Source organism: Carassius gibelio, chromosome B17 (assembly GCF_023724105.1).
Source record: "Carassius gibelio isolate Cgi1373 ecotype wild population from Czech Republic chromosome B17, carGib1.2-hapl.c, whole genome shotgun sequence".
In the NCBI taxonomy this organism is placed as follows: Eukaryota; Metazoa; Chordata; class Actinopteri; order Cypriniformes; family Cyprinidae; genus Carassius; species Carassius gibelio.
The window spans coordinates 27,761,929-27,776,123 of record NC_068412.1 but is presented as its reverse complement, the minus strand read 5'-3'; the positions used below and the strand labels follow the sequence as shown (position 1 = coordinate 27,776,123).

General features: G+C 36.0%; 1 protein-coding gene across 1 annotated transcript in view; it reads left to right on the top strand.

The window, feature by feature from the left end:
* Positions 1-3,491: 3,491 nt before the first annotated feature.
* Positions 3,492-14,195, top strand: part of LOC127976346 (gamma-2-syntrophin-like) — a 71,652-nt gene continuing 60,948 nt past the window's right edge. The window contains exon 1 of the mRNA XM_052580709.1: positions 3,492-3,831. Within this exon, the coding sequence (XP_052436669.1) occupies positions 3,763-3,831 (69 nt within the window). The 5' untranslated portion in view covers positions 3,492-3,762. The remainder of the gene's footprint in view (positions 3,832-14,195) is intronic.

Here is a 14,195-nt window from a genome sequence, read left to right as displayed (position 1 = left end):
AGGTAAGGTGTCTCCCGCTCCTAAGCTAAGTGTTTTGTCATGTTTCATTCGGCTCTCCGCATCAGAACAAGGGTGCTGCTGCGGCTGCTTTTATTCCCCATCCAGTGACCTCCTTCTGTTTCTCTGCCCCCGTTGTGTTCCAGAAGCTCTTCTACCGAGGTGCTCATGTGAAGTGAATGTTTATCAGCAAGACTGTTTAAGCGATGGTGACCAGCGATTTCTACAGGAGATGAACTGTTGGATGTGAGCATGGCACGATGCCCGGACGCTCTTTACCTCCCAGTGTGTGTGATCGCATTAGGAGGCCGAAAACAAGACACTGAAAGCCCATCATGCAGTGCTCACAGCAGCCATCTAAGCTTGATAAAGAAATGCCGGCTGCTCGGGGTACCTGGTAATGGGCAGTAAAGGCTGACAGGTCAGACATCATGTGATGGCCTGTTATTAAATGCTTGCGTCATGAAGAACTGTGAATTGCTTTGTTGCAGTGGGTGGCTTTTTAATGCTTTCGGTTCCTTGTAGCCCCTTTAAAAGAGTATTTTGTCTTGATAAGAGTGGGCTTTTTATTAAATAAAATTTTGGTTAGAAGAAAAAAAGCACATGTTATTTTGCCTTATTTGGATCTTGACATACTATCATTGCATGAAAAAGAACAGTGCAGGGATCCTAATGCCATTTACACCAATGATGATAACTATATGAATCAATTGAGTTGAAATGTTTCGAAGCATGCAAAACACAACAGGTCAAGATAAAACAAGGTCAAGAAGCAATTATCATTGCTAACCCTAACCTAACCCTATATGAATCTAAATTAACCTACATAATAAAAGCCATCTTGCAGCGAATCATAACTTTGAAATGTTTTGAAACCAAGGTTCAACGTAACAAAGTCTCATTTGCTGAATTCACACGACTTGACGAGTTCTATACAACCTCGAAACATATGATTCACAAACGTTTCTAAGCTTCACATAGCAGTTTTGCAAAAGCAGGATGGGTTTCTTAACCACACACAAAACCTACTCTCAGAAAGGACTTTTGGAAAGAAATAGAAGATATTTGCTGCATTAGAAGTCAATGTACCTTCAGAATGATTTAGAAACTGATATTTCAAGATATTAACATACTTACAGTCGCACTGATAATAGTTTTAATTCTAAGAGAACGGTGAAGTTTACATCTCTATTAGGCTTGAAGAATGTTCAAAACATTGACTTTAAAGAGCGCGCACAAATTCGAAAAATACAGCATGCGCTTTGAATAAAACGTTTTTGTCCCTTAGTCTATAGACATTTTACACATTTCTGTGTTTCTCAGCAGTGGAAGTTGTCATAGTTGGGCAAACTTCAAGAGCAGTAAATGGGAGAGTACTACAAATATATATACATATATGTTGTTTTTCATTGATAGCCTACAGTATTTACATTATATAGCTTAATTTAATTTCTGAACTATTTCTCCTCAGATCAGTAAGAAGAGCAAAGCATTTTGTGCACAGGTGTCGTCCGTTCTGGAATTCCTAACAAGGAATCACAAAACGAACGCTGCCCAAATTAATCTCTAGATGCTTCAGTAATTTGAGCACCAAAGCTGTTCTGCTAATTTCATTTTTATTGGCACACTGCATTAAACTGTAGTGGTTAATTACTAATTTCTTAGTAATCGGTCTCAACCCGAGGCTGATGACTTTTACAGAAAAGTGCAAACAATAATTAGATCAGTGGCACATTATTTTGGCCAGTGAGCATTTAAACTGAAAGGGAAGTCTCCTAAATATGTCCTCTGGCTGTGAGTCTTTGCATTTTACAAATGCATGCAAGAAATCAATACTATTATAAGAGAAACAAGGGACATGCTGTTGGATTTAGCAGTGTTCATATTAAGGGTTGATAACAACACAAGATGAACGAATATTCACTTAAGATATTGTTACAGACACTACTTTAAGTGGGCCGGTAGGCACCGGTACGGCCACTTCCAAATATAGCTCTTGAGCGTATACCGCCACCTCTCCATGTGCCCAGAACGTGCTTTTAGCGAACCGGTACGCTCATTTGGACATCTGTTTTAATAGAGGATTTAATCCTTTGCCTTCACTGCAGCTTTTCAGAGCGCCCTTCACAATGCACACTTCCTAATTCTTCCTAGTTCGGAGTATGGAGCGTGAATCATTTGAACCAGTTCGGGAGTTCGGAGCGGGTTCGCGAATCATTTGAGTCAGTTTGGGGATCGCGAATCATTTGAATCAATTCGAGAGTTCGGAGCGGGATCGCGAATCATTTGAGTCAGTTCGGGAGTTCGGAGCGGGATCGCGAATCATTTGAGTCAGTTCGGGAGTTCGGAGCGGGTTCGCGAATCATTTGAGTCAGTAGCTCTTTCTAACGGTCTTTTTTCAAAATCCTTTTGCACATTTTATTTATGTTCAGTAGTTCTTTCTAGCTCAAGCAAATCCACAAACTAATAAAAGGATTTATTATTAAGTTTGCCTGTTGACTGCTGTATATAAAAGCCCTTCAATATAGTTGTTGTTACCTCAGGGGATGAGGGGAGTCATCAAAAAAACAAAACAGAAAATAATTTTTTTTTTTTTTCAAAATCAATTTTCAATAATATGTGTATATTAAAGATGCTTCCCTTGTGTTAGCAGTACCTTCATGCAAGCCCAGTTTTGTTGTTCATGTACAATAGCCAAAATTAATATTAGGTTATTTAAGTAAACCTTATAATGTTGGTGTGGTTGTTTTATTGCCATTAACATATTATTACTATTTTTTTTAAACATTTTTATATTTTCTGTTTTCAATTTTAGTTAACTTTTTAGTAATTTTATGTGTTTTTGTCATTTAAAAAAAAAAAAAAAGTCTATATTGTTTTTTATCTTTTATTTTATTTAAGTTTTAGTTATTGTATCAAAGAAATAAAAGGAGTTGCCTTGACATCTAGCTGAAATAAAATAAAATATTTAATTTCAGGTGACATAATTGTTTTATTGTTCTTGTCTTAGTTAATAACCCTGCTCTAAACTAATGTCTAACGACATTAAATAAACAATTATATATTTGAATCACTAAAATGCTGAAAACTTGTTGATATTTCCTCCATATTTCAACCAAAAGCCAATGCACAAAATTAAATAATACGTGCAGCGAAGATATTTTTTACACGGAAGTCGGTGTAAAAACAGATTCGTTGAAATGAATCAAAGTTACAACCAAAACGCTTTTGCTATTCAAATCAAGTTTAAATCAGAGATGCTGATACAACTCCATGAAAGGGAAGAGTTGCATGGAAGATGACGCAGTGTTTTGGAAACTTGACCAAATGAAAATAGCAATGCATCTGTACGATGTTGCATCATAGATATGCAGTGAATATTTCGACATATCGCCCAGCCCTAGTTGAGTGTGTAGAGTTCAGTCAGTGATGGGTTAAATAAGCGCGAGCTGAAGGGCTCATCATATCTGAGGAAGCAGGAGGAAACGCGCGCGCTCAACATTTGCGCTCCGGTCCTCCAGCACGCGCAGGAATCCGCGCATCACTCTGATCGCTTCAGCTCTGTGTGGATGTGTCTGTAACACCGACAGCCTCAGATTCAGATTCGCAGAGAGCTGCTGGTCTCTGACGGGTCCATTTGGATGCTGGACCCCGGAGCCACGTCCTTCCCAACAGGCTGAGCACGAAGCCCGGCCATCACTGGATATAAATGACAGATCCAAGAGTGTGTGACTTCAGTGCACCGAACCAGAGGCTGCATGGGAGATGAACGCAGCCGCCAAACATCAGCCTGATCTGCTAGAGAGACCCGCCAGCCTCCTGGTGCCAACATGGGTAAGACCGGCACATCCAGCTCAACTTCACGCGCTGACCACAACAGTCTGGTTTAGTGTATATGCATGGGAAATATCATATAAATGGCTTGTCATAGATGGGTTTAGATTGCTAGAGTAACTTGCTTAACTAACTTCGGGATCACCGAGGTGCTGTGAAATACAGTACACGTTCGGTATGAATTATATAGATAAGATTATACTAATATCAGTGCTGTTTTATTATCTTTGAGTGCACTTTTTGTCATATGCATTGCATTGCACATAAGATGTGATTCATTATTGACATGAATTAAAGGATAACTAGCTTCTTGCAGCTTTTAATGATTTATTTGAGCTTATTTTTAGGCAGATAAGTGTTTTTTCTTTTCTTTTTCTTTTGAGTTCAACTGTGTGCATTTTAAAAAGTCGCTTTGCAGATATAAAGCCAGTCAATTATTTTATATCTGGATGATACGGTCAACATTTCTGAGCACATTATAGTTATGTAATAAATTGATGTTTTTGCACTTAAAATGAGGTGCAAAGTCAGTCCATTTCAGAGTATGATGATAAGGTTTTTAATGGAAATTAGGGTTTGTTGGTGTAAGAGGGACAGATAATGAGGTTTTAATGTAAAATAAATGGGAAATAGTGCAAAAAAAGGTATTTATTTATTTTGCAACAGCATTGGTGATTAAAAACAACAACAATAAAACCATGCACGAAATGTTGCATAATACAAATCCTAGTAGATTTGAGGTGACAGTGTAATCTCAATGCAAAATGAGTTTTTTGTGCTATTGTTCTCATTTGCTGTATTCCTCTTTGTGGAGATAATGATGTGTGACAGCGTGGAGTTGCTTCATTCGCACTATTCTTGAGGTGTTCGGAGATGTCCTCTCAAAGGATTTCTCGCCGAATGCACTGAAGCTGATTGCCGCTTGCCTGCTATATTTGTTTTAACACGTTCTGTCCTATATATCTGGTGCCCGTTTGTGGCTTTTCTTAATTGGGAAATGGAGTCTTGCCAGATGCGCTGCGTTACGCCTTTATCAGATTGGAGGGGTTTGAAGGGTTTCCTGAGGTATCGATAAATGCTGGCTCACTGATTTTGGATTTGAGAGGAACTTGCAGTTTTTGCCCAAAAACAGAACCTCTGGGAAACCTTCAAGAGACTGGATGTCTGTAAGAACAGAAATCAATACAAATTGTATTTTTTCCCCATGAATTGGTTCCTGAGCTGCCTCCAGTTACTGAAATCGTGCAATTTATTCCTACTCAGACAACACTTTTATTAAGAGATCAGTGTATTGTCATTTCATTGAGAAACGCAGCGTACAGCAGTTATTCTCGTTTTGGTTTTGTATCCCAGAAGAGTACAGATGGGATTTGTAGGCTTCGCCTTTGATCTGATTCTGATCTTTCAGGTGAACTGTGGACGTGTGATCGGCATGAATGCAGTTGAGTGAAAGATGAGGGTTGCCAGGTCTGCATGACTCAAACTATACCACTTATTATGTCCGTATTATGCATTTCAGCTTTCTTTGTTCTGCAGAGCTAGATAGCAATATTAAACATGCAAAAACACTCAAGTTCATTGTGAGAAAACAACACCCAACAGCATAATCATTGCTAGATGTCTTGTAATATTTAAGAAGCTTTAGAGGATTGCTCGGATGATGTAAATACTTACAGTACAGTGCTGCTATTTCCATTTTCCTACAGATTCACATGGCAATAGAATAGAAATTATGTGTGTAATTATTTTACTTTTTTTTTTTTTTACTGAAAACTGAAAAATACTCATATAGGCCTATGCATATTTTCACCTGTAATTTGTGTATTAAGTACTAGAATGCTTTTTCCAACAACCGAACTTTGAAAAACATATGCATTTTTTTGTTTATATTTACTTATATAATATACAATATAATGTAAAACCTATGCATATTTTAATTTATTTATATAATATGTGGTACAAGTCATAGCATGCCAAGCCATTAAACCTTGCAAAACGTATGCATATTAGGCTAATACAAAATGCATACTTAATCTTTGCTTAATTTATTTGTTATTTGTCAAAATTGTTTGTCAGTGCATGAAAACTTGCAATTTGTAAGCATATCTTTACTTATAAAACATGCAATATAATGTCAAACTATCAAACCTTGCAAAATGCATGTATATTTTTACTTATATTATGTGTAGCACAATTAGTATGCATTGTCAAACCATCAAACTTTACAAAATGTACACATATTTCTACTAATATTACATAATATATAATACACTTTAGGTAAAAGCATGCTTTGTCAAACCTTAACATGCATGCAGAATATATAGATATTTTTTATTGTATTCACTTACATAATATGCAATATAAATAATAGTATTGTTTGTCAAAGAATAATTATGTATGCATATTTTTTAAGGTTGTATATGTATATAACATGCAAATTTAGTCATGGTATGCTTTTAAAAAATCATCAAATTGTGGTTTAAAACAGTTTAAAAGTATAAATCCATGGATTAGTTGCAGTCTTGGCAACTCTGCAAGAGATGTTGTGTAGAAACCGTGTATTGATTAATCTATTTCATCTCTGTCAGAATGAATGAAGATCATTTACATTGTTATTAGTCTTGCAGCAGATGTACATTTCAGATTAACTTGCATAACCGCCACCAGAACAAATGATGTGTCTTACATGTGTACTTTTGCAGATTGGCTTTGTAAATCTGCCATGGAATCTAACCAGCTCCTATTTATATTTATACGATTTGATTCAGATCCAGCTCCAGCTCACACGCGTGTGTCTCTGGAAATACTGCTGGAAAGTTCTTGTGTGCTTGTCTTTGGGATTTGGAGGCTCTTCTAAATGCGCCCTACGGAGACTGTGATTGGCACATGGATGTTATAACCTTAAAAGTCACGAATCTTTTATTCATGTGCTGCAGGACAGGACTCAAGGTTTTTAGCTGCTAGCTGGAGCTGTATTTCTAACATTTTTAGTTTTGGGAAAGCAACGGTTTACAGACTTTTTAAAGAAAATAAGAGCAACGTTTGTCTGTGCAAAACTTGTTGCTGTGCACAGATGTGTTGTTGGAGCATTGCAACAGATTCTTCTGCTTTTCAGATGTGATTTGGGAGAAAATGGTACAACTGACCACTTAGTAAAGCAACAACACATGAATTAGGCGTGCAAGTTTAACCCTATAAAGTCTACTGTGTCATATTTCATATGCAAAGCCTCTAAATGATCAGGATGATGCTAAAAAAACAATTGCATGCAAGTCTGTCAACGAGGCGATAAAAAAAAAAAACTGAATTCAAATGCAACCTCAACGCTTTCATGTTTTAAGCAGAATACTGTCATAAAGATCTCATTGATTTACAATACAAGCAATAGAATTTAATCACTTTTTGTTCACATAAATATCAGCATCTGCACCAAATTGCATTTTTTTGTGCTTGGTTTGAGTCTATGAATAAAACAGCTGTTTTTCATCCATATTTGCATTATCTGAGCAATAAAACTTGATGTATATGTTTCTCAACAACAACAAAGCTATGCAAACGTCTAAATAGTTCAATAGAAAAATACATTTCTGACCATTGTTTCACATGTTTTGCAGGGTTAGACGTGCATCTTCACAAGCACCACTAATAATTGCATTATGAACATAATGAATCTGATGCACAGCGTTTGGCCATTTTCAGCTCCGCTGCAACACAAATCTATTGCGATTCGTCCCCGGGGCCGCGGTGATTTACTTCCAGCGTGACGTGACAGATTGTAATGGAGTCACAGTCGGGCAATTAGTCAACCTTAATAAAAAACCGCATGTGAGCTGTTGGGTGTCGTCTTTATCAGTGAATCGCCACTGCAGCGTTTAATATCCCTCTCTCTCGTCATAATACACGCTCAGCTCTTAAACCACCGTCTATTATTCTCCAAACACTCTATTAATACTGTCCCGATATGTTTACTCAGCCTGTAAAGAGACAGCCGCGTCTTTGTCACCGAGCCCAGCCTTGCCTTCTCATTTCCATTTTGATTCACGACAGGTATGAATTTTAATGAGCTCCATTTCGCATTTTGGAAACTTACCTCGCCTAAATGTTACTTCCTAACGCCGGGTTTGATGATTGCAATGTTTTCAGAGAAAATGAGGGTGCCTGGAGCACTGAGTGTGAGTTAATCAAGGATGCGTGTTTTATTAATAGGGTTTCAGTAGTTGGTTATTGATGCAGAATTGGTCAAATGAAATATTGTAATGTAATATTGAGTTTGCATGCTGGAAGCGGCTTTGACCTTTATTGAGAAGACTTGGCATGCTGAAGCATTGCTTTTTCCTCAATGTGTGGGCAGCGGGGATTTCCATACCAACACAAAGGGTTTGAGATCAAAGACAAAGCCTTTATTCCCAGGGGTGGAACAAGTACTGAGATTTTACACTTGAGTTGTAGTGGATGCTGTTGATTTTGCTTTATTAAAAGTCAAAAGAAAATACTTGATTTCAAAAGTTTGGGTCTCCTGTTTCACTTCTTTATTTGTTAAATCAATTTGTGATATTCAGCAAGGATGCATTAAAGACATTTACATTGTTCCAAAAAAAAAAAAAAAAAAAAAAAAAAAAAAAAGGATTTCAGATAAATGCTGTTCTTTAATGAACAATATTATGAAATATGAAAAATAAAAATTAACTTTCAACACTGAAAATACTAAGATATGCAAGAAATCATGTTAGAATGATGTGGTTTGGTTTAGTTATATATATTACATTTAAAAAAAAAATGGTTTTACATCACTTCTGAAATAAAATAAACATTAACACAAAAATAAAATAAAATGTAAAGTGATAACACTTTAGACAAAATTTATTTGAGATAGTTTAAGTAAGCTTTTAAAATTTTCACATTAAAATAACTAAAACTAAATAAATTAGTAACAAAAAAATAAAATAAAAAAATAACCTAAATAATAACGAAAATATATAATATAATATATACTGTATATATAAAACTAATTATATAAGTAAATATAAAATTATTTTTAAATAAAATTATTTATATAATCTATAAAATTATATAACTTTATTTAATATTGAAATTCTGTAATTCAATTTAATTTAAAAATAAAACTATAGACAAATAATAAATAAATACAATAACACAACAAAACATGCGTAAACCTGATTAATACATTAATAAATACATATTGTCTATAGTTAAAAACTATAATCTAAAATATATAGCACATTGTATATCAATGAAACTAAAATAACAATTTTCAACATTGATAATAAGAAATATCAGAATGATTTCTAAAGATCATGTGACCCTGAAGACTGGAGGAATGATGCTCAAAATACAGTTTCACTTTACAGTAATAAATGGCATTTTACAATATATTCACACAGAACACACAGCTACTTTAAATGGTGATTTAAATTCATACCAAATTCGGTATTTTTAATTCAATAAAAACCGCCTTGGTGAGTAAAATCCAAGCATATTTAAAAGTAAACTTTTTGCATTTTTTGAAAAGCATTTACTAGACTTCATTAAACTCAAACATGTTAGTGGAAATTGTTAAACTTGAGATTGACTCTCAGTTAATTTTATAGCTGTTGCACTCGAGTCCATCGTCATCTGCGTCTTTTAATTAAAGCTCTTTGCGTTAGGTCAGTGACTGATGAGACGTCTCTTCACAAGGACGAGTGACCATAGTTGTGTCTAAATGCGCTGAAATAGATGTCATTGGCTGTGTGAGTTCAGCCGGGAGTGTAATTTGATGGGATTGTAAGATCAGTTTAATGGACAAAAAGATGAAAGGAATCATGATGACCTGCAAAAACTGTGCTTTGTACTGTGGAGGCCTAAATGGAAGGAGTAGGGAATAAATAGCATACTTTTAGACTTAGAAATGTAGCTGTGTAGAAGGACAGGGATTCAGTTTCAATAATACTTGAGGAATACCCTGTGAATAATTTACATAGTCGACAGATGATTTTATATAAAGTGATTTTTTACACACATGCATGTGTTTCCTGAGATTTAAGCTACGATGGCTGCCACTATACATGTAAAAAAGTCAAGAATAAATGAGTCTGTCCAAACTTTCGACTAGTAAAGCGTGCATGATTTTGGTTGCCTTTAGTTTAGTGATCATTATGCAAGAGCTAACCTCCTAAAGTCTGTCATATGTCATATGTAACCTTTCAATTGACATTTTCTTTTAACTCTTCCCCTGCCAGCATTTTTGAAAAAAGTTCCCAGCCACCACCAGCGATTTTGATGTAAAATTTTATGGCCTAAAGTATATTTTGCTGAATGAATATTTGAATATGCAACACACCAAAATAAAGATCAAAGCCTCTACTTTTAAACAGAAAATCTGTTTAATTGTATCTTAAAGCATTCTTTTTTTTCAACACTTGAATATAGGTTTTTCGAGTATAGGTTGAGCAAAAGGGTGAGAAAATCACATTTTTATCAAAAGCTACATCTGGATAACATTCAGTACGATTATCAAAGCATAAATCTAGTAAATCGCTTCCATCAATACCTTCAAAGCTTGCACAGACATATACCACTTCCTGGATCCTCATTTTACTCCATAACATTCATTTATTTGCTGTTTATTACTGATGATCGCATTATTTATCATTTGCATATGTTTACATAAGAGATCGGTAATTTTTCTGTCCTGTTCATGTGTGTCTTTTGTTTGGTAGGTTTTGTACTCGTTCAGATGTGTAATAGCGCCCCCAAGTGTATAACAGTGAAAACACGGAAAGCCGTAAAAACTCATCTTTGGCGGGGAAGCGTTGTCTTCTAAATGACGAGATAACTATTGTATTTTTTAGGGAGCACCTTTTAATGATTTTTCATGGCCGATTCCGATACCGATTTTTTTACAAGCAAACTGGCCGATTCCGATACCGATTTCCGATTTTTTATTTTTTTTTATCTTTTATTAAGCAACAAACAAGAAAAAAGGAAAGTATGCATAAACAAGATATTTGGTATTTAATAGACCAAACTTGCTTTTGGCTATTGAAAATAATAACCGTAACCATCTGAAACTTCAGAACTGGCGTTTATTTCTGGCTTTTCAAACGTGTATGCAAGTTCTAATAAAAATAAATAAATAAAAAAAATCTGTTTTGTCACAGTTTAGTTTAGTTTAGCAGCTTTAGTGCGCAGGAAAGACTCTTATTTGTGCGCCAGTAAACCAACGGCTGATCGCTTCGTGCTATCTGTGCCTCAGACGTGAAGCTCTGCATTTCCAGTACTGATCGGCTGCCTGTGTCCTGCGCACAGATTTCGAAATACTCTTCCACACAAATGACATAGCGAACGATTACAATGTAGTCTGTGCAAGAGAGCGAACTTCCGGAAAAATCGGTCGAAAAAACCCCCAAAAACCAACTGATTGCCGATCGCGTATTTTAAGCAAAAACCGGTCGGTTCCGATTTATGGCCGGTCAACCGGTGCATCCTTAGTATTTTTCGGACTATAAGTCGCACCTGAGTATAAGTCGCATCAGTCCAAAAATACATCATGATGAGGAAAAAAACATATATAAGTCGCACTGGACTATAAGTCTCATTTATTTAGACCCAAGAACCAAGAGAAAACATTACCGTCTCCAGCCGCCAGAGGGCGCTCTATGTTTTCAGTGTAGACTACAGGAGAACTGAGCAGCATAGAGCTCTCTCTGGTGGCTGGAGACGGTAATGTTTTCTCTTGGTTCATTTCTCTCGGTTCATGTCAAATTAATTTTGATAAATAAGTCGCACCTGACTATTAGACGCAGGACCAGCCATACTATGAAAAAAAGTGCGACTTATAGTCAGGAAAATATGGTAATCAATGGAAAGAGTTAAACATAAAAAAAAAAAAAAAAACGGAATGTTTTGAACAATCAGAAACATTCAGAAATAACGTTCTCGGAACGTTAGCAGAACATATTTATAAGTGAATGTGTTTCAGATGCTGCATCGCCCTGCTGCTCTGCTGTAGTTCATGTTTCGAAGAGTAAATAATGATTATGGATCACTCGGCTTTACTCTTCTGCTCCGATTCCTCTTGCTTGAACGATTTCTGGCTGGGATGCTGTAACTACTGTCTACAGCGATGTGTGTGAGCTTCCCTGCCGAGTGAGAATGCATTGAATTTATTACAGCCCGGGGCTTCTCAGTGGCCATCAGGGTAATTTGATTGATCCGTGCGTCTTCCTCTCTGCCACTTTCCACGCTGATTATCAGAATGGCTGCACACTTGAACTCTGTGATTGGCACGTCTTTGATATCTGAGCACTCAGGACACACACGCCCTGTTCAGTTGTTCTGAGGTTTTCCCTTTTATATGCATTCATGATTGCATGAGGTACACACTTGAAATCCTCATGCAGAAGCATCTTTATTGACTATTACTGCTGTCTTCAAGGAGAAAGACTATCCGTGGCGTTCCAGGCCTGCAGCGGTGCCACATTATCGGCTGTGATCTGATCTCCAGACAGCAGTTGACCTTCATTCTTCTTCTAATTATTATCTTGATTGAAGCCGTCCAGTGGCGCGCTCTCGCCTGCCTTTGTAGTGAATTCAAATTACAGCCAATATTTCACAATTACAATGGCAAACACTTAAAAGAAATCATCGTTTGAAGCTGATAATTGACCTTAAAGGCGTTTAAAATTACAGATCTAACAAATCTAAGTTTTTGTGGCTTGATAAGGTCATTTTCAGACAGCAGTAGATGGGGTGGGCGGCGTGACTAAAGCCTTATATCATTCTGTGAGTAATTCTGGATCGAATTGACAGTGTGCATAACAACATAAGACTTATTTTGCTTGAAATACTTTTGAAAAGTGATTTATGTAAAGTAGATGTGTGGAAATGTATTGTTTTTTCTCTTGCAAAAACCAAAGAAAGTTTATTTTATTATTATTATTTTTTTTTTTTGAAAAAAGTTTGTTCGCCCAGCCTGCATTTATTTAAACAAAAAGTAAAATATTATTTAAATTTAAAATAACTTTTTTTTTTTGTGAATATATTTTAAAATGTAATTTATTGCTGTGATCAAAGCTGAATTTTAAGCATCATTACTGAGCGCTGTAAAGTTTACTGTATCATATTTAATGCACAAGGCCTCTAAATGATCAACATGATGAAAACTTTATTGTGTTTCCCGTTGCACACCTGCTCTTCTGTCTCTGATTGATAGATTAGAGTTTTTTTTTTTTTATCCAGTAAAAGCTCTTTTAGTCTAATTGCACAAACATCCGCCTTCAGCTCAAGTTTTCTGCTCTCAAATCTTTCCTGATTGTGATCAAGTAAAGGTCAGAATAAGGTCAGTAATATCTTCAGATGAACTCTCACTGGACTGAAGCAGCTCAGCTTTACTTGATTCTCCATCAATCATGTTTTAGAGTCTCAAATCTGATCCTCAGGATCTTTCCAGAAGCTTAACTTTCACTGTTCCTCAGCGGAGGAATGATCTTCACAAGCCTCCAGAACATCTCACATCTTCTGAGGAGCCTTCATTTCTTCAGCTCTCAATCACTGAGTTATTATATGTGTGGATCATTTAAATCTCACCCTACTAATATAATTGGAGATATAGAGTGACGACTCATTTATGTAATTTTATTGTTATAATGAGCTCACTGATATGTTTGATTCATGTTTTTTTTCCATATAAATATTGGCATCTGCATCTAGTTGCATAATTCTGCTCAGTTTGGGTCTATGAATAAAGCTGAGCTGTTTTTCCTCCATATTCTCACTATATCCGACTATATGAGCCATAAAAGCCGGATGTATCAAATATGATACTTAAAAAACAACAACAACAACAAAACATGCAAACTTACAAATGGTTCAGTAAACTTCCATTTAAAATAATGTTTTTTTATATATATTTTTTCACATGTCAGGCTTTACCAGGTTAAGGAAGTTTTCATGCATTCATTGCTTTCTTCTTAAATGCTCCACTGGATGTGCAGAACATCTTCAGATGTCTGGATGCACTTTGTGGAGTTTTTTACTATTGAGTTGTTTCTTCTAAAAATCTGACAGAATCTACACCGCTTTAAGGTTCCTCCTCGTCTTGTTCTGGATGCATCCCACTCAGTTTTTTTCTTCTTCTCACATTCCACACATGCCACTTGAATATAGATCCAGTATAATTTACCACAGTGTCTTTCTATGGGATTTATTCCAGAATGCACAAAAGCATGATTTGAGACTGTGATGCATTTCTCCCGGGTTATTCCTGATTCCAGTAGAAGAGATGAAAACCAGTGTGGACAAAAGCAATGTAACGCCACGCGTCCGTTTCCCCAGTGGATCTGCTCTCTGTGATCAAACGCAGG